We start from the raw sequence: 27833 nt of genomic DNA on the forward strand, positions 1-27833 counted from the left end.
ATGCCGATTGAGATCGTGTGTAAAATCAAATTTGCCGAGGAGGATGAGAAGCAGAAGGAGAAAGAAGAAGGGGATAAGGAGAGCCTGATCGAGGAGCCCGCCCGGCCCCGCTCCCGGGACCTGGCCGCCTTTGCCAGCACCAGCACGCTGCACGGTCTGGGACACATCTGCCGGTCGGGGCGGCTGGGCGTGCGCCAGACCCTCTGGGCATTCGCCTTCCTGGCCTCGCTCGCCTTCTTCCTCTACCAGGCAGCCAAGTCGGCACTGCTCTACCTGGAGCACCCCCACGTCATGGCCTTGGACGAGGAGGCCATCCGCGAGATGGTCTTCCCCGCCATCACCATCTGCAACATCAACCGCTACCGCCACTCGGCGCTCACCGACGCCGACATCTTCCACTTGGCCAACATGACTGGGCTTCCCCCCAAGGACCGGGATGGCCACAAGGCCACGGACCTGCTCTACCCTGACCCCGACATGGCTGACATTGTCAACCGCACCGGCCACCAGCTTGACGACATGCTCAAGAGCTGCAACTTCAGCGGCGAGAACTGCTCCTCCCGTGATTTCACTGTGGTGAGTGCACTCCTGGCTCAGCTTCCCGGGGGACCCCAGCCGGCACAGGGGGCACCCACCCTGCTGCACCTCACCGGAGCAGGGCTCCCTGCCTCATTCCGGCTGCTGAAGTTTGCATCTCTCTCTGGTTTGAGTTTCCCTCCAAGTTTCACACGGAGAGAGAGAGAGAGAGGAATCCTCCGTGGGAGCTCTCGGTAGGGCTGTGTGCTGCAGGGCTGGGCTGCCAGCAGGTCTGTGCCGGAGGGGTTCGCAGGCAGGAACCGGGGCGGGGGGGGGGGGCTCAGCGGACCCCGGGGTGGGGGTGCAGCGCACAGGGGGAGAGCTGTGGTGTAGAGCCCCGCTCCAGCCTGCGCTTCCCCGTGGGTTGAAGCGCTCTGTCGCAGGGTGCTTTGCACAACGAGGGTGGCTGGGGGGGGGGGGCAGAGACCCCCTTTGCACATAGGGGAGCCCTCCTGCGTTTGGTGGTGGGGGGAGTAGCGCTGGGGTATGTGTGAATCTGGAGGCTGCCAGTATTGCACACCCATGTGTGAGCGCGCACACACACGTGCCGAGCAGCTCCGCTCCGGGGGCATGGCTATGGCCGGGCTGCCTGGGGTTGCCCGCTCGCTACCCGGGGTTTTCTAGCAGGGCCTCCTTGCCCGGGCAGTGAGCTCCCGGCCAGCCGCCGCCAGTGTGCGGCTCTCGCTAATATTGAGCCTGGAATCGCAAATCCCCACTGTGGTTTGGGAAAATAAATGTGCTGAACGGGCAGAATACCTGATGGGACCCTTTTCAGACCGTAATGACTCTGGAAATGAGCCGCCTCTCTCCTACGGCTGCCAGGGGCTACTGCTCGGCTGGCTCGCTGCGCTCCCAGGAGCAGTGCTGCCAGCCGGAGCCCGCTCCGCGCTGGGGAGGGGGATGCGATGCCACGGGCTGTGGCGGGATGCTGGGAGGGAAGCGGGGGGGAGAGGAGGCTCCGTGGGGCTGGAAATGGCTGATGCAGCATGTCCTGTTTCACTTCGTGCCCATCGGTACAACGCCTGCTCGCTGCGCAGGGTGATGCTGTCCCTGGGAAAGCGCCTGTTTCGGGGGGGGCTGCCCTGTGTGGGGGGGTGTGGGGGGTGGCATGGGGCACTGCGGTGGGGTGGGGAGGAGCAGGTGATAGCTGAGGGGGCAGCCCCACACATCCCGGGGTTTTGCTGGGCTCTGTGCCTGCTCTACACCCGCTGCTCGAGTTTTCCAGGGAGAAGTGCGGTTCAGCGGGGCTGGGAGCAGGGAGCTTTGGTGCTGGACGCTCCTGCACATGGCTCGGCCACGCTGGCTCCAGCCCTGGGGTCCTCCTGGGAGGGTCCTGCACAGCTTTGGCTTGCAGGGGAGGCAGCGAGCCCAGCCTTGTGCCGGGCAGCGGCACAGCATGGCAATGGGATTCGGCGTGTGCTGAGCCGTGCTGCGAGGCTGGCAGGGCAGAGCTCCGGCGGATGGGGCTGGGTACAAGCTTCCCGCAGCGTGGACACGGTGTGTGGCATGTGCTGTGCTGCGTGGCAGCGGAGGGTGACCACCAGGACAGTCACCGGGACCTGGTTTCTCAGCAGGTGGCCGTGCAGGACCAGCTGGCCTGCCTGCCTCAGCTGCTTACAGGTCTGCCCTGGGGATGCCCGGGCAGCCCGGCTCTGCTGTGCCACCACCATGCACTGGAGCAGACTTCAGGCATGAGGATGGTTAGTGCCTACCCACCCCCGTCCCACGGCCTAAAGAAGGGGAGCTCAGGGCTCCCCTTCTTCCACCCCCCTGTCCCCAGCTCAGCCTTCTAGCACAGCCTTTGAGGCATCGGTGGCTATCAGCAGCAACGGGTGACCCCGTCACCTCTTGCCTGCCTGGAGCAAAAGGGTGAACCTGGGACAGGAGAGGCTGCAGGCCATGGGCGTGCGGAGGGATGGGGGAAGATGTGACCTCTCTCTGCTACATACCATGTCCCAGGCAGCAGCGGGACCTGTCAAGGCATCACACTGTTTGCAGCTGGAGCCTCCTACTCCCGTTTCCTGAGCCAAATCGGTCCCTCATGCCTCCTGGGAATGACTGAAAAACAGCGCGAGCTGCTTGGCAGGCAGGGTGAGTCCCAGATGTGATGTGTGGGCTTGGGTGCTCCCGTGCCTCCCAGCTGTGGCCCCAACACAGGGGCATCCCGGCTGCCCTGCACCCAGCCGTCATGCGGCGGAGACCTCCAGGCTTCATCCGTCCCGGTCCTGGGTCCCCATGTGTGCTTTTAGGTTCAGAAAGCTCTTGTACCCCCACTGCAGTGGGCGGATACATGAGTCACAGTGTGTCCCAGCAGTGATGGAGGGCTCCCAGACTGCAGCACATCCCAGTAGGGCAAATGGCCCGAGGTCCCAGGGCGCCCAGCCCACCCTGGAGCAGGGGTCGCATCCCCAGGGATGCTGGATTAGGGAAGGAGCTTTTCCTGCAACCATTCTTGCAGGAGTGCTGGTGTCCTTGTTTCCCTCTGGGCACGAGGTGGACTTCACCCAGAGGCTGGAAGTTTTACAGCATGAGGATGACCAAGCCGTGGGGCTGCCGCCGTCCGGCTGCCTGCTCGGGAGCAGGAGCATCGCCGAGGCTGGGAACACATCCCCTCGCGCCGCCGCTTGCAGCCTGTGCTCACACGATAAATAACTCGTGCGGATCCTTTAAGTAAGAGCCGTGAGTGGTAAATGATCTTCCCCTATTTAACGTCACAAATCCACATTCTTTATGGGATAGCAAATTAAGAAACTATGGGGGGAGAAAAAAAAAAGAAAAATCCCCAGCGTAAGCATCTTCAGTGTAATAAAGCCCGGCTGGGCTGTAAATCTCCCCAGGCGGCAGGGACAGCCCTGAGCCGCAGCAAGGCTCCCCTGCAGCCCCGCTGACAAATATGCCCCCTGCATCGGCTCCGGGGGGCTCTGCCAGAGCCTTTTCCAACCTCCCCCCCAAGCCATGCCATGCTCCGCAACCCCCCCTCCCGATCCCTGTTCTGCCCGGGGACGTGGGGTCGGGCTGGCCCTGCTGCTGCTGGCCGGTGCCCGCCGCTGGCGCGCTGCCCGGTGCCTTGGGGAGGGCGGTGGGTGCGGAGCTGTGCCGGCTGGGCGAGCGCAGCTGCGGGTGCCGAGGGTGCGAAGCGTGCGGCGCCGGCGCGGGAAATCAATAGCGCTCTTTACGTGCCATTAAGCGGGAGGTTGGGAAGCGTCCCCACGGGGATGGGGCTCAGCTGCGGCAGGTGGCTTGTGCCCACCCTGGCCCACAGTGCCTGGCGCCCCAGTACGGCCACGGCCCCGAGGCCAGTGCTGGCCATGTCGGGGGCCACTGTAGGAAGGGGGGGGGCCCTCCCAGCGGTGCTTTGGGGACAGGGGGGGACAGGCAGCCAGGGTGGGCAGGGGTCTGAGGGCTGCAGGAGGAGGTGCATGGAGGTGGTACCCCCCAGCTGGCAGCAGCATCCCGCCTGCTCGCCGGCGGAGGCGGCTGCAGCACAGGCTCCGCTCGTGGCCGGGTGGGAGCTCGGTGCCTTTCTCAAAACTGCGTTGCCTGTCAAAAGCCTTTTGTTTCTGATCTGTGGCTGCCGAAGCCAGTCCTGCCAGGGCTGGAGGTGGGGGGGGAGCGGGGAGGTTGCCGAGAGCTGGCAGCACTTCTCGGAGCTGGCACCGGCCCCGGTTCTCCAAGCAGGGCCTCCCACCTGCCCAGGACGTGGGCGGTGTGTGTGGGGGGGTCTCCCCGGTACCCTGTGCAGACTCTGGGGGGGACAACCCCTGTGCCAAGACAGGGGGAGCATCCTCAGCTGCCCCCTACGTGCACCCCAAGAGATCCCAGCTGGGGCCGTGGGGCGGGCAGGGGACAGCACGCTGTTACCCCCTGCCTCCTCCCAGCGAGGCTCTGCCACCGTCCCCCCTGCAACCTGTGCTGCTTCCAACGTGGGGACCCTCTCTGACCTTTCCGCCATGAACCATACTTAATGTCACATTTTCAGCCTGTTTTTAGGCTGTGTAGAAGAGCTGGACTCCTTGCTCCTCACCTGCCCTGCCCCGCTTGGTGCCTGCTCAGCCCCCGGCGTTTGCCCACCCCATTTTCCCTCTCCCCCCCTGTAGGGCTGAGTGTACCCCAGGGTGTGGGGGGCTCACCGGGGACCCCTCAGCCGCTCACTGGGCTCCAGGCGCTGCAGGACCTAGCTTGGCCAGGGCACGGAGAGGCTCTGGGGCCAGGCAGTGCCCTACGGGTCCCAGCGAAGCGTCATCCCCACCGGAGGGTGGCATGGCTGCGGCTGTGGTGGGTGTCCTGCCGTGCCCAGGCTGGGATGGGACAGTTCATGTTGATGCCCAGGACAGCCTGGAACATCCCTCTCCGATCCCATGCCTGTGAGCTGCTCGGCCAAGCCCAGCCGTGCCCATCTGGGTCACCACGCTCCGCTCACCGGATCCACGTCCTGCAGCCCCAGCCCAGCACCTGAGCCACCCCTCCCGGGGGTCTCGCAGCCCATCCAAATCCCCCCCATCCTCACAGCCTGCCCACCGTGCTTGTGTGTCCCCAGGTCTGTGTCCCCAGTGGTGCAGTCACCCCACGGGCTGGTTGCACTCCTGTTTGGAGCAGCGGCGGTGGCAGCTCCGGCACCGTTACACATGAGCCACCCGGGCACGGCTTGAGGCGCTGCTTGTGCCAGAAAACGGGGGACTTTTAATGCAATTCGTTGCCATTTAATTTTACACAATTCCTGCTGCTTAATCCACTGAGAAATGCTAATTTATACAATTCACGTCTAAAAATAAATGTCAGTCCAGCGGCTCCCAGCAGCGGGTAGCTGCTCCCACCAGTCCCCACCGGAGACTTGTGTGGGGACCCCAACCCAGAGCCCACCCCACTCCCGGATGGCCGAGCTGCTGCTCCTCGCCCCGCGGCGCCCGGCTACGGCAGCACGTGGGCGGATATGGGGGTGATGAGGCTTTGGGGTACCCAGGTGGGACAGCGAGGGGCTGGCTGAGCCTGCTGGCTGGTTGGGGTGTCACTGCAAAACCCCTCAGCACGGTGGGTCTCGGAGCAGCACGGCAAGGGGACACCGGCTGTCCCGGAGATCCGGCTGTCTTTCGGGTGGCTGGGGAGGTGTGAGGGGCATGGGGCTCCAAGGTGTCTTTGGGACCCCTGCTCCCCCATGGTTTTCTCCAGGAAAGATGGGCTCAGCCCCACACGCGGCTGTACCCCGGGCTGCGGCTGGGGGTGCGCAGGGCGAGTAGGGGGGCCCCGGTGCAAAGGGCTGGCGTGGGGCCACCTGGGCTGCGCGTGAGGGGTCCGGCCGTGGGTCGGGGCAGCCTCTGCCTGGCTGACAGGTATTAATTGGTCACAAAGCACCATTAATGAATGCGGGAGGGAGCGGAGGGAAGCGCGCATCCCGCCTGCCTGGGGAGCGGGGATGCATCAGTAGGTCCCTAAGGAGGCTGCTCTGCAGGAGATGGAGGGGGGAGACACAGATCCTGCAGGGAAGCGGGCCCATGTCTGAGAAGAGCCCGTGCTCAGCTCCCCAGACCCCCTGGCTCATCTCCATACTCCATCCTGGCCCTACAACATCTCCATACCCCGCTGCCCTCCTCCTCAGCCCCACCAGACCTCACAGCTCACCCCCGTCACCTCCCTTCTCCCACCCCTTTGCTGGGCAGACCCCCATGCCACCCCCATTTGGCACCAGCAGCGACACTGGGGAGGGGGTGCTGGAGCAGCGGGGCGGGCAGTGATGGCCGTGGCCATGGGTGCCATCTCCCCACAGGTGGGGGCCGAGGTGGGGGAGCAGGGGGGTGCGGAGGCGACGCAGTGGGGGAGCGGAGATGCTGGAGGAGCCAGCGGCTTTCCCACCGTCTCCCTGATTGAGATCGGATCACTGCGAGCATAAAAAAGCTCTCTTCATAATTATATTTAATGAATTGACTTTAAAAGCTCTTACGCTGTTATCTGGGTAATTTAATATCACACACTTAATAAGCCTGTCTCCGATACAGGGGGGAGCCAGCGGCCAGGACGCCCGCGCCTGATGTGGCTCCCCGGGGACGCGGGACGTGCCATGAGGCTGGTCCCATGTGCCGAGCTGGGCGGATCAGGGGCACTGCCATCTCCCGGGGCCAGGGCACCCGTGGGGGTCCGTGGGGCAGTGTCCCGTCCTGTCCCCCCCCGCAGCAATGCTGGCTGCAGAGTGGGATGGGCACCTCGGGCAGCTGTGGGAGGGACGGGGACGGGGCACCCATGGGGGCTGGCGCCGGGAGATGGTGCTTGCTGGTGCATGGAGCCGCAGGGCTGTGGGGCCGTGGGGCGGTGGGGATGCAGAGCTGTGGGGCTGATGGGGTGCGGGGTGACCGGCTGGGGGGCAGGTGGGGCTCATGGGGTGCCATGAGGCTGGCTGGGCATGGGGCAGGGCTGGCTGGGGCACCTGTGCCGGTGGTGTGGTTGGATGCCATGTGGCACTGTAGCTGTCAGGGCATTGCTGTGACCCCAGTGTCACCTGTGGCAGGGGTCCCACAGCCAGGTGGCACTGGGGGCAGAGTGCACTATGGGTCCCAGTGCCATGATGCTGTTGGATCCCTGTGTCCCTCCGGCTCTGGCCATCTGCCCACCTGGGGTAGCCAGCTGGGGTGGCACAGGGGTAGACAAAAGCTTGTCACCACGGTCTCTGCAGGCTTGACCCCCAGCTCCTGTGCTGCCAGCCGGGGTGCTGGCTGCGTCCCTGAAGGCAGGCGTTGCTGCAACCCCCACAGGAGTCCCCAGCCCCCCTGCGACCCATCGGTGTGTGCATGCACATGGGTGCCTGCGGCGAGCCGCAGGGGCAGGCTCTGCCATATGGAGCCGGGGACCCCGGGGACCACGGGAGTCTGTGTGAAGGATGGGGCTGGGACCCGTGCCCCATGGCCGTGGGGGCGGCCCCCAGCATCTCTCGCACCAGGCACTTGCTGGGCAGCGGCGTGGAAAGCCACCGGCTGGGCTCGTGTTCCCTGCATGTCAGAGCCGGAGCTGCTGCGATGCGGCCAGTCCCCCCAGCCTGACACTGCGTCCCTTGTCACCCAGCACCCTCGGGTCCCTGATTCCCAAGTGATGGAGGATGGAGTGGCAACTCCCAGCATCCCTGCCTGTGCTGCCTCAGGACCCACGGCAGGGACAAGGGAGGGTGACAAGGGCAGGGTGCGTGGTGCTGGCCCATGGCCGGCCATCCCCAGGCGCCAGGGTGCCTGGCGGTGCCGGCATTCGGTGCCAAGGCTGGGCAGGCTGGAGGGAGGCGAGTGGCATGCCAAGGCGGTGGGGTGGGGGGACAAGGACACAGCTGCCACTTGGCCCTGCGGCAGGGGGGTGTTTGGGGGGGTAGCCCCAGGCAGAGCGGGGACCCCGGGCTCCCCACTGGCATCACGGGGTAGCCGTGCTGGGTCTCCCTCCGCGGGGGAGCGGCTGGAGCAGGAGGTTTACGGAGCTGCACTAAGTGACGCAAATGGTTTGAAGCCCATAAAGAGAGACGGTTTTATGTAAGACGACTATATAAAGCTCTGCTGTTCTGCCATTGATGAGATATAGGCCTTTATTTATAGAAGGCAATGTTTGCGGGTGAGCACTGAAAGCCAGCCAGGGACCCGCAGATAGGGCGTCGAGTCATTTCACATGCAGCTGCCGTCGACACTGTTCACACATTAAAGGAAAAAAAATTAACAAGTTTGCAGCCAGTCAGGTGGAAAAAACAATAATTGTTGAAAACCGTATTTCCCCCTTTTTCCGATAACAAATAGCTGGAACGCTGCTGGGGAGGCTCGGGCTTGCTCTGGGAAAGGATGGGCTGAGGCTCTGGCCGGGCTGGGGGATGGAGCGGGCTGGGGGAGGCAGCTGGGGGGGGGGAAGGAGAGCCCAGGCGGGGGATGCAGGGGCAGCCATCAGCACCCAGGCAGCTGGCAGGGGGATGGACAACCCTGCCTGCCATTTATATGTCCAGCACTAGAATAACAAGGCCTGCGGGCAGGGATGATGGCACTGGCAGAGCAGCATGGCCATGTGTGTGCTGGGGGATGGAGGGGGGGGGCAAACACCAGGAGCGTGTGGCCGAAGGTGCTCACTGCAGAGGGGGCTGAGGACCAAGTCCTGCTGGGGATTCCTGCCCAGCCTGGCGTTGCCTCTCTCCGCCTGCGCGCACAGGGATGCTCGGAGGTTATTTCTTTGCCAGATGTGGCTGTGTTTTTACCGGAGACCAAGCAGCAAGTCCCTGTGGTCAGAGCGCCCTGCCAAATTTTGTTTCATGCACGAAAGGAGGAAAAACTTCTCATGATTAATTGTGCAATAGGGGAGAACGTGCATCTCTCCAACCTGCTCCTTGCCGGTCGCTGGCCTTTTCTCCCAGGCGCTGCCCCGACTTGCAGCCGGGGAGGAGGCGGCGAGCTCGTCCCCAGGGCATGGCGAAGGTGCGAGGGCAAGGAGGGTGCCAACACCTCTGCCACATCCTAACTCTGCAAGGGACATGAAGGGGAGGAAAGCCAGCCAGGGCTTCGCAATGGGGGAGCAGAGTCAGGCTGGTGCTTGAGCCGCTTCGCTGCAGCTCCCTGCGCGCTTCTGCGGGTGGCCGTCCCCTGCTTACGCTGCAAAACCTTCCCGCTGTGCTCTGAGCCCTGCCCCGGCATGCTGCGCCAGCAGCGGCTACGAGGCAGGGTGCTGCTGGCCTCGTCCGCCCGCGGCTGCATCACCATGCCGGCGGCAAGCGGTGAGCCAGGGCACGTGGTGAACCGCTGCCCGTCTTGGCTGGGGGGGGAGGTACTGGACCTGCACCCTGACCCGCCGGGACTCGGAGCTCCCGCGTGTGCCTGCCCTGTCCCCAAAAGACATCGCTGCCTGCATCACTGGTCCTCCCCAGCCACCCTGGCACAGATAGGGAGGAACCCTCGGTGGAGGCACCCCCAGCTCGTCATGTCCCTCTCTGGGCGCAGACGCGAGCCAGAGCTTGGCTGGGCTCAACAGGTTCTCTTCCAGCAGAACAAAAGGTTCTCCCCTTGATTGCCGCGCCGGGAAGGCGAGCACAGGAGGAGGGGGGGATGCAGGAAAGCCAGAGGCTGAGAGGACCTGTGGGTGCTGCGACACAGTGGCACGGGTGTTGGGGACCCCTCTCAGTGTCGGGGAGCTCAGCTGGGCTAGCGAGCCGGGCTGGCCCCTGCCAATGGGAGCTGGGCAGGCAGGGAGCAGGGACTGGGGGCATCCACTGGCCCGCCGCTGGCCACCAGCCCCCGGGATTTGCAGGGCGGGAGGGGAGAGGAGGCACACGACTCGTCAGCACAGAGCCCCTGATTAATCACTAACTGCCGGCCCTCCAGCCAGCAGCTCATTAGCAGTTTAATTCCTGGTACTGGGCACACTTGGAGGGCCACGCAGCTCTGATTGAGCCAGCCGCGCTCATCTGGACAGCTGCAATCACGGTCCCCCACCCTCATCACAGGCACAATTAGTGGCTGTGGCCACTGTGCCCCCGGGGTGGGCTGGGCAGCGGGTGCTGCAGGTGCTGTGGGTGCTGCAAGCGCTGCAGATGTTGCAAGTGCTGCAGATGCTGCAGGTACTGCGGGTGATGCAGGCGCTGTGGGTGCTGCGGTCAGGCACGGGTGAGACACATGGGTGACAGTGGCTGCGGAGGGATTGTGGGCAGCCCCCGGGGGCAGGAGATGTGCCCATGTCTCCTCCTGTATCCGGCTGTACCTCAGCTGTACCCGGAGCGTCGCAGTCCCCGCGGTGTCACGGGGCCAGGAGCGGCTGTCAGCAGCTGTGGCGAGGCGCTGTGCTCGGCTGCACAAGGATATCTCATCAGTCTGTCATCCCCGGGGGGCAGTGGCCCTGGCACCCCACATGTCACCATGCTGTCCCATCCCTCCGCCACCTACCTGTACCTGCACCCACAGGGCGGCAAAACGAGGGCTGTAAGTGGCACCCATGTCCCTGCCTGCACCTTGGTGTCCCTGCCACCACCGCTTCTTTCTTCTCAGCCTGGGGGACCCCTCTGGGGATGGGGTGGGCTGGGGGTGCTCACCTGGACCAGGGGAGAGGGGGCAGGGGCAGGGGGGAGCTGGGGGCCCCAGGAGAGCAGGCACAGGCTGTGGATGTTGCGCATGGATCTTGTACCCCATCTGGGGCATGCAGTGGTGGGCACCGCCGTGCCTCCCAGCTGCAGGGGGGGTGCTTGCAGCCCGACTGCCCCCCTTTGCCCTCCAAACCCTGCCGTGCCCTTCACTCCTGAGCTGCCGTCCCCGCAATTTCTTCGCAGCCCGAGGAAGGAGGGAGGGACCGCGCGGCAGAGGGAAGCATCTCCATCTGTCTTCAACGCTCCGGCAGCTGGAGCGGGGCAGGGCAGGGGCCTGCGGGTGTCCCCGCTGCGGGGGGCAGTGGGGTGAGGAGGGGTGGGGTGCGCATGGGGGTAAGCTGCGGGCCACCCTGGGGCTATGACCCCCACGGAAGAGGCAGGGCTGGTATGGCATCTGCTGCTGCTGCCCCCGGCAAGGGCATGGAGCAGCCTGCCCTCACGGGCAGCACGGGACCCAAGGGCACTATGAAAATCCCACCGAGATTGATGCAAGTATTAATTATGTCCGCACAGCTCGGCTCCCGCCTGGCCAGGCAGGGCACCGGGTGCTGCCGCCGCCACCGCTCACGCAAGAGACATGGGTTTGCACTGGCGGTGTGTCCCCTATGCCTGTCCCCTCCATCCCCAGCCTGCTGCCACCACCCCGCTGCGCACCGCGCTGCACCGTGCCGGGCCAGCCCTGCTCGCCCAGCGCCGTGGCACTGCCCGGCACAGCGGGTGAAGCCGAAACCAAGCAGGGAGGTGAACGCTCTGAGGCAGGAGCAGTGTGAGCGCTGTCAAGCAGCCTGGCGTGCCCGGTTCTGAAGTTCTGCTAATCAGAGTGTGCCTGCAATTACATGTGCTAATTACGGGCAGAGGTTCACAGTGATTCCTGCCCTGCCGGCACAGCATTGGTTGCACTGAGGTGTGTTGCTCCTGCAAGAGGACAGGAGCTGCTCAGCTGGCTCTCCCTGCCCAAGCACAGCATGCCACAGCCTGGCCCCCATCCCATCCCATCCCATCCCATCCCATCCCATCCCATCCCATCCCATCCCATCCCATCCTGTGCTGGACATGGGTCCAGTGTGTGCGGTGCCATCCTTGGAGCCCTCACGCGTGCAGCTACGATGGCCGCTCTGTCCCCAAGCGCCTGGCTGATCACATCTTGGTGGAGTTGCTTTTCAGAGGGAGTTTTTCAGGCTCTGACCCCCCTGCGCTGCTGCCGCTCTGACATCCTGTTTCCTTATTGCCTGACATGACCTTAATTAACTCCCTGGGCTGATAACGCTCTGGGCTTCTCCTCCAGGAGCTGTATCTCAGCATCATGTCCTGCTTCACCCACTCAGGGACCGCTGCAGAGACTGCACAGGCAGCCTGGAGGGAGGAGAGAGGGGGCTGCGCGGTGCAGGCAGGGCAGGGCAGTGATAGCTGGGGACACTGGGGTGACATGGAGGGCACGGGGCAGTACTGGAGGGAGTGGATTGATGCTGCGTTGAGGGTTGCAGGGAACGTGTTTACCGGGTGGAGATGGCTGTCCTGGTGCAGAAGTGGGGGTGAGGGCAGGAGGGGAGGGACGGTCTGTGCTGTTGCCCAGGTAAGGGTGGCACAGGCTGCGGTGCCCATGGCGGCAGCATCCACGCCAGGCAGGCAGAGGTACTGCGCAGCAGCGGGGAGGGGTCCTTGGCTCTCCTCACGCTGCTGCAGGCAGGGCACAAGGGCTGCTCGGTCAGGAGCTGGGGCTTGGGTTTGTAGGGGCTGAGCTGTCAGGGCACCCCGCCACCCCGGGGGGACTTGCCAGCCTGCCCGGCCGCTGGCCGCAGTCAGCCCGGGCCGATTGAAATGCCGGCACCGGTGACTTTTGAAGCCACTTTTATCTCCCCGCAATTGGCAAATATTGGCGAAGGGGAGATGATTCAATAGCAAGGTTTGCAGATGGGAATCTCGGCGTGTGATCCCACCGGCTCCGTGCTGAGCGGCAGCCCGGCTGCCTCTGCAGCAGCCGCTGCTCACCGGGGTTGAGCCCGGCATGGGCACAGCCTGCGGCCAGTGGGGCTGCGCCCAGCACCTTCTCCCCATGGACTGGTTCCCAGCAAAGCACTGGCCTGAGCTTCACCATGTCGCAGCTCGCATCTCATCCTTTGGCTCAGGCAGCTTGGGCCCTGGAGCAGGGTCCCTGCTTGGGGGTCCTGTCACTCAAATGCCACCAGACCTGTAGGCAGCGCTGCCCTGGCAGCATCCGGGGTGATGCAGTGAGCCCTGCAAAAAGTAAAGGGTGCAAAATGCTCTCAGCCGGTCTCCTCCTGGCTTGCAGCCACACTACCCTCCCCCCCACAGCTCCTGGTCCCCAAAACCTTAGTCCTGCCCATTTCAGGTGCTCAGATCCCATCTCCAGGCCCCCAGCCAGGCAGCGGGTAGGATTGGAATCCAGTTGTTCCTGGGGGATCAGTGGGCAGGGTGCAGTTTGACCGCTCTTGCTAGTGCTGCCTGCAGAGGCAGTAGGAATTGCATTTTCCTGAAGCTGGGCATGCAGCGGAGACCACGGGCATTGTGGAAAGTGTGTATGGATATTGTTGCTCACAGCACGTGATGTATGGGCTGCTGCAGGCAGCACACAGTCCTGGGAACATGGCACTGGCTCTGAGCAAGGGGAAGGGGAGACAGTCTGAAGGACAGAGATGGGAGCTCCGGAGTGCTGCTCACCAGTATGTGGGAGGCAAGGGGGGCATGAGGAGGAAGGAGTCCCCCAGCTGCAGAGGCAGGTTGTCCCATCCCGTCCCATCCCATCCCATCCCATCCCATCCCATCCCATCCCATCCCATCCCATCCCATCCCATCCCATCCCATTCTTTCCAGGACGTGTCCCTGCTCACATAGCAAGCCCTGGGAGCTGGGAGGAGACAGAGGGGGAGGACTGGGGAGCTCCTGCAGACACCAAGGACCAGCACAAGGGCAATGTTGCCCAGGCACCCAGGAGGGGCAAACACCCTGGGAGTCCTGAGACCCCTCATCCCATTGCCACCTGCATGCTGAGCAGAGGATGGGGATGCAGGGATACCGGCTGCAGGTCTGTCCCTGCCCAGCGATGCCCGTGCCTCCTCCCCTGCCTGGCAGCCCCACAGAGGGAGCTCCTGCCAGCACTGGGGCACGGGGGCTCTGTCGATCAGCCCCTCCGTCTGGGAGCGCACGGGCTGGGGAAAGCCATCCCCTATCATGTTTGTTCCATTGATTTAGCGCCGCGGAGAGGGTTTAATCAGCCTTTAGCCTGCACGCTCCAGCATTAAGAACAAATCCATTAGCCACGAGATAACCACAAAGGGTTGCGCTCAGGCTGGATGAGGTCCCAGCGCCTTCAAGATGCAAATTGGCAATCAAAGATCAAAGCCGCGCAGCTCCCTAATCTCTACTAAAAGGGCTCAGCTATTAACGAGCCCTTTCCCGCTGGGCTGTGATCACCCCACTTCACTCGGGCTCCCGTTGTGCTGGCGGGTTACGCCATCACCCCGACCGGCCCACGGCCCCCGCGGCCCCCCGAGCTGGCCCTGGGGAGGAGAGTGCAGCCAGGGCTCCGGCTGTTTGTTTGCATGTTTTTTCCTTCGGTTCTGATATGCCGGGGTCAAATTCATGTTGGTGGAGAGAGCGGAGCCCCCAGCATCGTCGAGGGTCAGAGGCTGGAGGGGAGGAGAAGGGGACAAGGCGGGAGCCAGGATGGAGCAGGGTGGTGGAGGAGCTATGCAGGGCTTATACGGTGACTTTGGGGATGGGGGGGGATGCTGGCAGGTGGCTTCCCCTCCCGCTGCTCGGGGATTTAGCCTGGTTCAGCCCCTGCCTGGCTGCACCAGGTGGCTCAGGGCAATCCCTGTTGGCCCAAGGGAAATCAGTGCTGGGGAGCGTGGCTGGGGGCAAGCAGCTGGGTGTGGGTGAGGCATCAGGGCAGAGCAGGGTGCCTTGGAGCCAAATTCCCCTTTTTGGGGTATTCCTGCTCACCCCATGTCACTCTAGGTCAGGGGGTGCACAGGGCCCCGGCTCCCACAGCTGCCCTGCCGGCTCCTGTGGGGTGCTGGGGCTGCAGGTTGGGGGGCTTCTTCCTGTTCCCCGCCCAGGCCATCCTGCCTGAGGTTGCTCCACGCACGGCCACCCCGTCAGCCCGTTGAGTCCCGTCCTCCCTGCACCATGCAGGAGAGCCACGAAGCCGCAGAGCTGTGACAGGAGCCACGCTGCCAGCACTGTCAGCAAATCTCCGGCAGCACAGATGTGTGCTCTGCTCAGCCTGGTCCAGCTCAGTGACCAGCATCCCCCCCCATCCCGCTGCGATGGGGAGAGGCTGAGTGAGGCACTCCGGGATGGGCAGGCAAAGGACCCATCAGCCCTGTCAGCGGGGAGCAGAGGGTTGTACCCAGCTCTCCTCTACCTTGGGACCCACTCTGCCAGTAGCCACTCAGGGAGGTGCTGCTGGTGGTGGCTGTCATGACACCCCCAGGCAGGCGGCACAGCCTTGCAAGAGGAGCAGGCAGTGAGGTGCTGGCAGCACCTCAGCCAGGGTGACAATAAATCTTATCAGCACAAACCCATCCGTAGGCAGCAGGATAACCCCCATGACAACCCAGTGAGCGTGGAAGCTTCAGCTGCACCGTGTCAGTGCTGTGGATTTACAGATAAATGCCACGCTGGAGGGACCGTGTCTGTGCCGGCACCTGCTGGCTCCCGGGAGGTGGCCCCCCCTCCTGCCCACCCCTGCCCTGTGGCTGTGGGAGCTGTCAGGGCCAGGCTGAGGGTGACCCATCAAAGTCGACCATGGTGTGCTTGGTGGGATGAGCAGACAGAGTGGACCTGGTCTGTCAGGTGGCAGGGGAGTAGCTGGATAGGTGAGGATGGAGGGAGGGGGGCAGGCAGGACAAGGTGGCGTCACCCTGCCTGCTGTCCTGGCCCTGCTGTGTCCTACATGCACCGTCTCACAGAGCCCTGCCACCTCCATCCATCCACGGGAGAGTGGGCATCGCGCAGGCTGGACCACCAGAGCACGCGTGTGGGAGGCAAAGACCAAGAAATATGTGTGTGGAAATGTGTGTGTGTGTGCACGTGTGACACTAGCAGTGTGTCCCCGAGGCTGTGTGACAGCGCCAGGCGTGAGCCGCGCTATGTGTGAGACAGCACGCTCCGTCAGCGCGCTCTGTGCGCGCATCCCTCTGTGCGTGTGTGTGTGTGTGTGTACGTGTGTGTGTGTGTGTTGCCAGGCGTGGGGTGCCAGGCTCAGCGGGCCCGGCGGAGGCTGGCGAGCGAGGCGGGCTGGCAGCAGCCGCTGCCCCGGGCCAGCGCTCCCCGGCTCAGCTCTTACATCTCCCGGCAGCGCGGCCCGCGCAGCCGTGGGAGCGGTAATGAGATGGAGCAGCAGAAGGACGGCGAGATAAGGCTGCCTGCGCTGCCCCAGCAGATTAAACGCTGGGATTAAGCAGGCGGTGCCAGCTCTGCTGCCTTTTTATCTCGCTGCTTCTCCCCTCTTATTCTCCCGCAGTCGATAGCGAACGGTCTCCCGAGCTGTCAGCAAAGGAAATTGCTTGTTAACCCTTTGGGGAACGGGCGGCGCTGCGCGGCTGCTTCCAAAGAGAAGCGGTCCCCGGGGGACCTGGAGAGCTCTCCCCGACCCGGAGAGGAGAGCCAGCGGGGACGGCGGTGCTGTGCGCTGCCTCCCGGCAGTGCCCCGGCGTGCGATGGGGAGTGAGGCACGGCCGGTGGCACCCGCTGCCGCCTCTCCGCCAAAAGCCACCAGCAGCCACGCGGCACCGTGCAGAAGCAGGGGACGTACTGCAGCGTGTGCATCCCTGCGGGGTGACAGCAGACAGAGAGCAGAGGCTGCTCCACAAAGGAGCCCCGGGGACCCTGCGTACCCCACTTTCAGGTATACTTGGTGTTCCCCTCTTCCTCCAGCCTGCAGGATGGATGGGCTCAGCGCAACATCGCTGCGTGAAACCACAGGGCTGGGGATGCTTCCCTAGTCCTGGGGCCGAGTGGCACGGACCAGCTGTGCCTGCGCAGCGCTGTGCATGGCGCTGGGTCTCCTCTGGCTGCCAAGAGGAGCCCGCTACCCAAAACCATAATTACTACTCTCTGTATGTGCATGTTTTGTTGGGTTTGCAGCATTAGGCTGAGCTGCAGCCCATCCCAGCGCTTATCCGTAGCGTGCTGTGATGTGTGCCCGGAGGCAGTGTGCCCAGCGCGGGGGGTGTCTGAGGATGGGAAGCCGGCTGGAGAACGCCGGAGGATGCACAGAGTGATGGCAGGATTGTTGCTCAGCACAGTCCAAACCCAGGCCAGGGAGCATGTTAGCAGCTTGGCAAGCTCGCCCTGGCATGTTTGGGGCTACAGCTTTGGTGCACCTTTCCCATGGAGACCCTGAGCACCTCCTAGCTCTGCCCCACAGCTTTCCCCATCTCCGTCCCAGGGGAAACAGGAGGCAGGAACCTCCTGCAGCCCCAGCGCCCGATCCACGTGCTTAGGGAGAGATGAGGCAGCACGCTCAATATCTCAGAGACGTTCACTGGCTGCCAGCAGGCTGAGGTGGGCTTCCTCAGCTCCTGCCCCCCTGCCTCTCTCCAACCCTGCCCTGCACCACAGCACGCCTCCCCCCTCCACCAACAGCCCCAGCGCTTCATCTTCTGCAATGCCCTCGGTGTTGGCTCCTTCACCTGCCCAGGTGACCCTTTTGGTGGATGCTTTAAAATGCTCAGTGCAAGCAAAGCGTATGAAAGCACAAGCCGCCAGGAGAACAGGCTAGCCCCAGCTAGGGCAGTGGTCCCGACCTGGGTGGGATGCTGCCCCACGGTCGCTGTGGGATGGAGAGGGCAGAGTCACACATCTTGTGTCGGCTGGGGACCTCGCCGGAGCAGTGTGCGAGCCCTGGGCAGCCGGGGCTGAGGAAGCTGCTGGGGAGCTGGAGCAGATGCCGTGCCAGGCAGGCGGGCTGCCCAGGCGAGCTGAGCCTGAATCAGGAGAGGAAACCGGGAGCAATTGGCATGTGCGGGCTGGCAGGCTGGAGGCTGCGAGGGGATGGGATTGCTGTTTATAAATACATCAAGGGAGTAAACACAAGGGAGGGAAGAGAGCTATTTAAGCTAAGGGACAATGCTGGCACGAGAACAAATGGTACAAACTGGCCATGAATAAATTTATCTTGGAAATGAGAAGCTGAGTGAGATTCTGGGACAAATTCCCCCCAGGAGCAGTGGGAGGGGAAAGCACAACTTTGCACTTGCTCTGCTACCAGAGGCAGCTGTGTGCTGCTGTGCCTGTGCAGTGGGGCTGAAAGGTCCCCAGCCCCTCACGTCCATGTCACAGCCACCCTGGCTCCGTGTGGCACTGGTGGCATGGCCCTCTCCAGCTCCTGGCTTGGCCCGTGCAGGACTCCTGGGGTGATGGTTTGCAGGGAGAGCTCCTTTCCCAGCACACAAGTTTGGGTGTGCTGTCACACATGCTGCTCCTGAAAGCGGGGTGGTGCCAATGTCCCCCTGCTTTACTGATGTCACTGGCGGCACTGGGGCAGATGCTCTGGGAAGATGTCCTTGCCCATGCGTGTGGTGCATCCCTCTGCCATGCATTGCATCCCTGTGCTCCTGACCTGCTGGGAGCAGGGAGCCCTGGTCCGGATCCTGCCCACTCCTGGGTGGCACTGGGCTGCACGCTGGCCCTGATGCAGCAGCTTGGTGGTGACTCGCTCGCCGTGCCTGGTGCCGGGGCTTGGGTGCCTCCCACCGCTCTGCCCGGCTGTCGGCAGAGCCCGCGGCACAGCTGAGCACTTGGTATTCCGGCAGCGAGCCTGCTTGGCACGAGAGGGGCTCTTGCCAGCCCCACGCACCCACGTCTCTGCTGCCGGCTCAGGCCTGGCCAAGGGGACTCAGCTGGCACGGACTGGGCTGTGGCACAGAGAGAGGCACATCTGCGGTGGCAGGAGGGGTCCCGGCCCCTCCAGGATGTGCCTACAGCGTCCCCTGGTCCTGCTGCCTCCCCACTGCTTTCCCTCCGCCTGGGGAAGCTGGTTGGGGCACCGCAGAGGATGCTCCAGAGTTTGGCCCTTTGCAGGACAGGGGAAACAAGGAGCCCAGCCCAGCACTGGTGCCCTGCCAAAGGTGCCCTGATCTGCCGGGACTGAGGCTGCAGAGCCCGGTGCCCCACGGAGGTGGGAGCCGTGGCCCCCACAAGCAGGGCTGCATCCCGCAGGAGCCATCCCAGCAGCTCTGCGTGGGGCAAGGGGGCTGCACCGAGGGGCTGCTGGTGTGGGGGATGGTTGTGCCGCTGCCGGAGCTGGGGTCGAGCCAAACTGGCGCCGTTCCCCAACCCCTCCTGGGAGCGGGGAAGGGAAATGGTGCGACCGTGCATGAGAGGGGACGTTTGCAGAGGCGAAAACATCCCACTGGCTCAGAAAATTGCTGCAGAATCGGGCTTGAAATGAGTTGAAATTGCTGAATCCAAGCGGATCTCATATCCCGGGCAGTTGCAATGCTTGCGTCAGCGTTGCGGCTTCCCTCCCGGGGCACCCAGGCGGGGCCTGGCCGTGCTGTGCGGGGGGAGCAGGCTGCTGGGGACGTGGTGGGGGGCTGCCGTGGGGAGGCCCGGGGGCACGGTGAGGGGCTCCGGCAGAGTGGGGTTCCAGGGCTTGGATGGCCACAGTGGGGGGCAGGAGCAGAGCAGGGGACAGCATGCATGGGTGTGCTGTTGCCCCAGCTCTGCCGGCGGCGTCCCAGTTTGGCCCCAGTTCCTGTGCCGTGTCTTCTGGCCAGGGGCATCCCTGTGCCTCCAGCTGCCTTCGCTCACTCAGGAAGCGGCATTTCCAATTTTGGAGGCTGCTTTCCTTTATACCACAGCCCTGCCCACGCTAATTTGGTCTCTGGCCTGGGGTATCTGGAGATCTCCCTCAAAAGTAACCCTTGGACTGGCATCCCCACCAAGCCCAAGGTGGGCATCACTCCAGCGTCTTCCCATCCCTGTCCCCATCCCCATCATGCCCCAGTGATGACCATTCTCAGGGGTGTCTCTATGCTGGGGTGCTTGGTCCTGCATGGTGTGCCCATGCCCAGGGCCTGCCTGCCAGCTGCGTGTCCCAGTAGGAATGTTGGAGCAGGGCTGGGTGTCCCAGTGGGGATGGGGGAGCAGGGCTGGGTGCCCCGGGCGTGCAGGAGCAGGACCCGCCGGCGCCGTACATGCCGCAGCTCGTTTCCCTCGCATGAAAGCGTTTGGCTGGAAGCTTAGCGTGGCCTCTTGTCTCCTCGGAGCAATCAGGATTTGTCGCTGCTTGCAATGTTTAATGTCGTCTTCCAGAGGCTAAATACCGTGGGGAGCTGTGTAAGCTGCGGAAATACCTGCGTGAGCTGGGATCAGCCGGAGGCTGGCACAGTGGGCTGGCAGCGGCGGGGACGGGGGACTGGGAGTGTGTGGGGCTGGTCCTCGTGCCCCTGGTGCTCGTGGGTGGGCTGGTATGAGCTGAGGTGAGGATGCTGGGGGCCAGCACCAAGTTCTCATGGGGTGCCCCGCATCAGGAGGGCAGGATGGTAAGCTCTGGAGGGGGGAGGGGGGGGGGGATGACCTGAGGGGCCCCAGGGCTGTGTAGGGTGGGGAGGAGGATGCCAGGACCCTGTTGATCTCTGGCCGGGATCCTCCTGCCAAGGCACGAGCAGCTATTTCTGTCAAGGTCAGCGTGTCTCCACGGCAGAGAGCAGGGAAATGAGGAATCATGTCGAGAAATTACCTCCCTAATGGGGTCTCCCCTGCACGTGAGCGTGGCGCGGGGATGCCGGCATGTGATGGCTGAGCGAGAAGACTGGCATGCGGCACGGGAATCCTGCTGCCCCAGTCGTGAGGCTGCAGCACCCATGGGTGCCCAGTGAGCAGAGTGCCTGGGGGCCCATGCCCCAGGCACCATCCTCAGCTAGACACGTGTGCTCCAGCCCTGCAAGGCGCTTTTCTGGGTCAGCTGCGGGGAAGAAATCATGTTCCCAGTGTAGACAGGCTCTCCTCTGCCCTTCCTCCTCCTCCTCACGTACTCCCTGTTATCTAATTGGGTTTGTCATGCTGGAAAGGCAAAGCCCTTCAGGACTGTGCTGTGCTCTCGCCAGCGCGATTTCACAGCTGGCCTCAGCACCCCAGCAGCCGACAAGTGAGTAACTCAGCTGGGTGCCACGGGCACCCCTGCCCTCCCCACATGCCCCTGCAGCTATGCCCACCTGTCTGGGGCTGCAGGAGACAGAGGACAAGGCCACTGCCACCGCTGGACCTTCTCCTCCAGCCCAGCCCACCATTGGTCCCTGTCCCCAAGCTGTCTGTCCCCACCTGCCCCAGCCTCTGTATCCCGTCCCTATCCCTCACCCCGCTCCAGGGTGACTGCGATGCCGCCCGGAGATGTCTGAACCGACATGAGATGGAAGCGTTCAGAGAAATGACATTTCCTCCAGCCTGGGAAGCTCATCCTCCGTTTAAAGAAAACTAATATAAAAGCTGCTCTGGTGTGCAAGGGGCTGATGGTATCAGGCTGGCAGCCTCCGGCTCTTGGAGCCACAATAAATCTCAGCAAGGAACCGAGCCACCTTGAGCAGCCCCACGCAGACACGCTGGATTTTGGGGGGGGAGGCTGAGCCATGTCCCAGGGGTGGTGCAGGGACACGCAGGCTGGAGGGGACAGCTCAGTGTGGGATGGGGTGACCAACTGGGCTGGTCCTGAGGGTGCAGGGAGCAGAGACCCCACGCCATTGTGCTGTGGCGGGGATGGTGGCAGGACCGGTGACAGCTCCGGGGCGTGGGGGCATGGCTGGTGGCGAGGGCCTTGTGTCCCCAGGGAGGTGAGCTCTGCCCCGGGAAAGCACTGCAGCCCCGCAGGAGCGTTTGCTCCCCCAGCACAGCAAACAGCAGCGCAGGCATCCCGGGGCGGGCGGGATGGGGACCGTCCATCCCCAGGATACACCGGGCTGGGCGAACGGGTGGTGGGGAGGGATGCAGAGAGGGAGGGAGGGGTGGAGAGAGGGAGGGAAGGAGGGATGGAGGGAGGGTGCCCGCGGGGGCCGGCGCTGCGCACCCTGTGCAGCCGAAACGTGTGGCCCTGCTGCCCCCTGCCTGCGGCTGCCGGGAGCCGGGGTGCCGAAGTGCCGGGGTACCGGGGTACCGGGGCTTGGCCCTGGCCAGAGCCAGCAAGGGCCAGAGCTGGCACCCTGGGTGCCTTTGGGCTGGGCTTTTCCCTGCTGCGGGGCAGGGTGCGTGATGGAGGTGGGGTGGGACACCGGGCTCGGGAGATGCTGCCCACCGCCTCCGCTCGCCTCCCTCAGTGCCCGTCCCATTCCCATACCCCATTCCTGACCTGTGTGGCATCCTCCTGAGCTTGTTCCCAAGCTGCTAGTTTGGATCCTGGCCGGGTCCCCGGGATGGCTACAGAATCACACCTTGCTCAGGCAGCAAGGCCATCAGCGTGGATGGTGCTGGGAGTCACCACCGAGGAGAGCAGAAGCTCCGCTCTTTCCAGTCCCCTCTTTCACCGCTGCCTCCTCCTGCCCAGCTGCCATGGAGCAGCAGGGATGCTGCCCTTCGTGGGGTGGGCACCACAGTCCTGGTTCATCCTGAGGCTGTGGAGGCTGTGGGACACCCCCCCGGTGCCAGCCCATGCCTCGGCAGGGTTGGTGCCGAAAGTGGGTGCCTGGGAGCAGCAGCAGTGGGAGATGAGAGGATTCCGGGGAGCGCAGTGCTGAGCTTTGAAGGCACCCTGACAGGCTGTCGGGGCCCTGCCAGCCGCACTGACAGCCTGGTGCAGAGACACCCCCCCCCGCTGCCGCTGCCGTGCTCTGATCACAGCCTCACTGTCACTTCAAAGCGCCCGCCGGGCTCAGGTGGGTTCCCACGCAGCCTCCCACCCCATGGCTCTACTTCTCCTACCCCATGGCCCCCGCTTTTCCTGCCCCACAGGACCCATATCCATTGGGGTCCCCAGCTCCAGGGCAGGGGATACAGCACTGGGGACCATGGTACACATGTCATCCTGAGCAGCACTGGCAGGAGGCGATGGTACTGTCCTGCCTCTGTTAGGCAGGTCCCCCAGCCCCAGAGGAGACGTGGTTGGGGACCCTGGGGGTCCAGGCAAGGGTCTGGGGAGCTGCAGTGCCAGGGCAGGGGACAGCAGGGATGAGCTGGGGTGCAGCATCCCTGGGCACAGGGCTCACACCACCTGGCTGGGACAGGGCATCACTGTCCAGACAGGGCTGCCCACCATGCTGGGGCACTGGACGCTGCCAGTTCATCCCTGTAAGGCAAGACACCCCTCTGTCCCAGCCTGGCTCAGGGAGGAATTTTCCATTCCCGAACGGAGGTTGGGGGAAGGCGTGTGTTTGCAGCAGCCCCCTCCTCTCCCTCCCCTCGCCCGTCACCAGAGCAGCTCGGGAAGGTGCCTGCCACGTTCGTCTCTGGTAAGGTGCGGAGCAAAAGCCTCCCAGGGGGAGAGCTCCCTGGAGGGGATTGGGGACCTCGGGCAGCCTCGGAGACAGCCTGCATCCCACTTTTCAGAAGAGCTACCCTGCCTGCAGCCATGCCGCTGCCCCTTGCCTGCTGCCGGGACGGGGAAGCCCTGGCAGCGGCTCGGGACGGCGGCACTGCCCAGCTCGCCGTGGGCGTCCTGCGAGCCACCAGGATCCCCGGGCTGCACTACATGTGCACCCGGCCACAGTCCCGCCTGCGCCGCCTGCTCTGGAGCCTGGCCTTCCTGGCCTCTGCCGGGCTGCTGGCCACCGGCACGGCCGACCGCCTGCACCACCTACTCTCGCACCCCGTGCACACCCGGGCACGTCTCGCCTGGGCCCCCCAGCTCCGCTTCCCGGCTGTCACCCTCTGCAACCCCAACCGGGCACGCTTCCTGCGCCTCACCAAGCCTGACCTCTACTCGGTGGGCCAGTGGCTGGGGCTGGCCCAGGAGAACCGCTCGCTGGTGCCCGAGATGCTGGCTGTGCTGGGGGAGGACCGGCGCGCGTGGCTGACCCGTCTCGCCAACTACTCGCGCTTCTTGCCGCCCCGCCGCTCCGAGCGCACCATGCAGAGCTTCTTCCACCGCCTGGGCCACCAGATTGAGGACATGCTGGTGGAGTGCCGCTTTCAGGGAGAGCGCTGTGGCCCCCAGCACTTTGCCCCCGTGAGTCCCCTCCTGGCAGGGGCAGGAGAGCTGGGCTGCTTCGCCCCCCCCAGCAAGAGTGGAGGGCTGGCAGCGGAGGAGGGGTAGAGACTTAGATGAGCCCTTCCAAGGGCCATGCAAGGTCTCCCCCTCCCAGCACCTCCATGGGATTGGAAAGGGGTCTCCCTGGATCTCATCCTGCTTGCAGAACGCCCTGCCAGATCTCTGCCTGCTCCCTCAACCCCCTTTTCTCCATCCTCAGGTCTACACACGCTATGGTAAGTGTTACACCTTCAACGGGGACCGGAGGAACCCACGGGTGACTCGCCAGGGCGGCATGGGCAACGGGCTGGAGATAATGCTGGACATCCAGCAGGAAGAGTACCTGCCCATCTGGAGAGAGACCAGTGAGTGAGGCTGCGGCATGGGCAGGAGATGGGGCAAGGGGTGCTGGGAGGGGGGGCTGCTGGGCCAGCAGGGCCTCCCGGGGGAGCTATGGGGCAAGAGGGGTGCTGGCCCCCAGGGTGCAAGTCCTGGGTGGGTACAGGGGCAAGGCTGAGGGCTGTCCCCGTTGAGCAGACATGCAGCCCCTCTGTTCTTCTCCTGCAGATGAGACATCATTCGAAGCTGGCATCCGGGTCCAGATCCACAGCCAGGACGAGCCACCCTACATCCACCAGCTGGGCTTCGGTGTCTCACCTGGCTTCCAGACCTTCGTGTCCTGCCAGGAGCAGCGGGTAAGGCAGGATGCCCCACAGCCCCCGAGGAGGTGCCCGCGAGCACCCAGCCTGGCACGGCCCTGCAGTGATGTCCCTCTTGCCCCGGCAGCTCACCTACCTGCCGCAGCCGTGGGGGAACTGCCGGGCCAGCGTGCAGGGGGAGCAGACGCTGCCCGGCTACGACACCTACAGCATCGCTGCCTGCCGCCTGCAGTGCGAGAAGGAGGCCGTGGTGCGGAGCTGCCACTGCCGCATGGTCCACATGCCAGGTGAGGGGTGCGTGTGACAACGTGCAGGCACCCCGCTGCCCTGATGATCCTGCCCAGGGCTGCCCCGGCCCCTCTACAGCCAGCACCTAAAGATCACCCCTGCCCCATCCATCTGCACCCAAGTGTCCCCCCTTCCCCATCACTCTGCGCTTAAGGGTGTCTCCCACCCCATCCTTCTGCACTTGAGAGTCCCTCCTGCCCCATCCCTCTGCACCCAAGGACCACCCCTGCCCCATCCGTCTGCACCCAAGGGTAACCCTTGCCCATCCCTTTGCACCCAAGTGTTCCCCTTGCCCCATCCCTGTGCACACAAGGGTGCCTCCCACACCATCCTTCTGCACTTGAGAGTCCCCCCTGCCCCATCCCTCTGCACCCAAGGACCACACCTTGCCTCATCCCTCTGCACCCAGGTGTCCCCCCTGTCCCATCCCTCTGCACCCAAGGACCACCCCATCCTCTCCGCAGACTGGGTCAGCCCCTGTCCTACCCTCCTTATGCCCCAGATCAGCCCCTTCCCTGTCTGCTTTGTATCCAGGGGCCACCCCTGTCCCAGCCAACCTGCACCCATGGGCCACCTGTCCCCATCCCCTCCGCACTCAGGGGGCACCGCTGCCCCACTGCCTTTAGGGGAGTGAGTCGGGGGGGGGGACAGAAGCGGGCCAGACTCTCACCTCCCCCCCCAACCAGCTGCTTCTCTGCAGGCAACGAGTCCATCTGCTCCCCCAACGTGTACATCGAGTGTGCTGACCACACGCTGGGTAGGTGCGGCGGTGGGCGGGCAGCTGGGGGCCCACCGGGTGCCCCCGGGCAGGGGGCCAGAGGGGTGCAGCCATGCCGATGGGTGCGTGCCCCCCAGACGCGGCGGTGGAGGACAGCCAGGAGCGCTGCAGCTGCCCCACGCCATGCAACCTGACACGCTACGGCAAGGAGATCTCCATGGTGCGCATCCCCAACAAGGGCTCAGCGCGCTACCTTGCCCGCAAGTACAACAAGAATGAGACCTATATTCGGTGAGTTGACAGCACTGGAGTGTGCCGGGGGGGTGGGCTGGGGACCTGGGGACCCCTCACCCCACTCCTGGCAGTGTGATGGGAGAGGGTCCTGGCACACACGGTCCCTGCAGCATCCTCTGCCCAGGCGTGGCTGAGACTAAAGCATCTCCTCGACCCATCTGTGTCCTCCCAGCCCTCCTGCTGGCATCTCCCCACTCCATGGTCCCTTCCGACCTGGGACATGGCCCTTCTGTGTCCCCATTGCACTGGCCTGAATAACTCACCAGAGCCCTGGGAGCACCTGGGAGCTGGGGGGGCCGGGGGACAGGGTCGCGAGGTTTGGGGGACAGGGTTGCAAGGTTTGGTGGGCAGTGGGGGTGGGAGGGTTGGTGACAAGCCCTCCTTGCCGAGCACTGCAGTGTCCCCACAGGGAGAACTTCCTGGTGCTGGACATCTTCTTCGAGGCGCTCAACTACGAGGCCATTGAGCAGAAGAAAGCCTACGACCTTGCCGGGCTTCTCGGTGACTCCCCCCACCTTCCCATGGGACCCTGATGCGTGGAGCTCTGTGTCCCAGCCCCGGGAGGATGCGGGGCTGGTCGGGGATGGACCACACAGGACAGGAGCCAGGCGCAGACTGGCTGAAGGGTGGCATGCTGCTGGCCATCCCCTGTCCTGCATGTCCCCTGCTCCCTCTGTCCTGCCGCTCCTGCCCCTGTGACCGCTCTGTCCCTCTCCATCCCCACTGGCCCACCCTGGGCTCCCTGTGGGCTGCACAGCGGTTCCCAGTGACCATCTCCCCCTCCTCCTCCCCAGGGGACATCGGGGGACAGATGGGCCTGTTCATCGGTGCCAGCATCCTCACCATCCTGGAGATCCTGGACTATGTCTACGAGGTGCGCTGAGCCTTTGGGGCTGCGGCTCAGCGGTGGGAGCGGGGTCATTGCACGCAAGCGAGGTGCAGAGCGGGGGCTGGGCTCTCCAGGGAAGGGGTGCTGTGCGTGGCCACCCCAGAGGGCTATTACAGCCCCCAAATCAGGGATCTGCCAGCAGCAGGAGGCAGTGGGAGGAGGATGGGTCCCCCAGTGGCCCAAGGACAGGAAGGGTGGCAGGCAGAGGTGCTGTCCCCACCGTCACCTCCGTGTCCCCCGGACGGGCAGGGGAGCAGGTGGCAGGTCCGTGCAGACTGGGGTGTCCACACACGGGGTGCCACCTGCGTGCCGGTCCAGGACTGACCCCCCGTCTGCACCCAGGTGATCCGGGACAGGGTGAGCCGGGTCCTGCGCCGCTCCAAGCCACCCCTGAAGAAGCCCTCAGGCAGCATCGCCACGCTGGGACTGGAGGAGCTCAAGGACCAGGTACCCCCCCGGGGCGGGGGGGTCTGCCAGGGGGGGGATGAGAGGACAGGCACTGGGCAGCATCCACATCTGCCCTGGGGGAAGGGACATAGCCCCAAGAGCAAGGGACAGCATGGCTCCATGTTTGGCGCCCTCAGGCTGGGTGACAGGGCACTGGGGACGGGCTGTGCCGGGCAGGGGGCTGGAGGGTTGTAGGGTGCATGGGGTCTGTGCCCACCCCACTGACTGCCATTCCCGCAGAGTCCCTGCGAGACACTGGGCCGGCACGTGGAGGGCGCCTACAACGCGGGCATCCTGCCCAACCACCACCACCGCCACCACTACCCTCACCAGGGCGTCTTCGAGGACTTCGCCTGCTAGGCCAGCTCGGGACTGGGAGTGGGGGGCAGCCCCCCCACCACTCCCCTCCCCACCGTCCGCATGGAGAGGGACCGCGGCACTGGGTGCAGCGGGTGCAGGCCCCCGCTTCCCCCACCCCACTGCCAGCACCGGCCGTGCCGTTCAACCCCGGCGATGCCGCCGGAGCTGCCTCAGCACCGGCACTGAAGCGGCCCCCCCCCCTGTTCTTTCACCCGTCCCCTCCGCTTGCCCCCAGCACGAGGGCTTGGCCCCAACTCAAGCACACGGCATGGAGGGGGATGGGAACGCTGGTGGGGTTGGGGGACCAGGGGGGCCCTGGCGATGCAGAGCGTGCAGGGGGTGAGCTGGGGTTCCTGCGGGTCCCTCCCAGCCCTCCCCTGCTGACC

At 64.6% G+C, this 27833-nt stretch overlaps 1 protein-coding gene across 1 annotated transcript; it reads left to right on the top strand.

Moving 5' to 3' along the window:
* On the top strand, positions 1 to 27447 carry ASIC4 (acid sensing ion channel subunit family member 4; the record flags this gene model as incomplete). The annotated part of the gene is made up of 10 exons (XM_082484506.1): positions 1 to 576; positions 24013 to 24157; positions 24360 to 24487; positions 24579 to 24738; positions 25440 to 25496; positions 25595 to 25748; positions 26161 to 26252; positions 26546 to 26625; positions 26983 to 27087; positions 27328 to 27447. 10 exons carry the CDS (start codon positions 1 to 3, stop codon positions 27445 to 27447), a joined length of 1617 nt encoding a protein of 538 aa, XP_082340632.1.
* Between the last annotated feature and the right edge of the window lie 386 nt (positions 27448 to 27833).

The sequence above is a fragment of the Vanellus vanellus genome (assembly GCF_965231255.1).
Source record: "Vanellus vanellus genome assembly, chromosome: 5".
Classification (NCBI taxonomy): Eukaryota; Metazoa; Chordata; class Aves; order Charadriiformes; family Charadriidae; genus Vanellus; species Vanellus vanellus.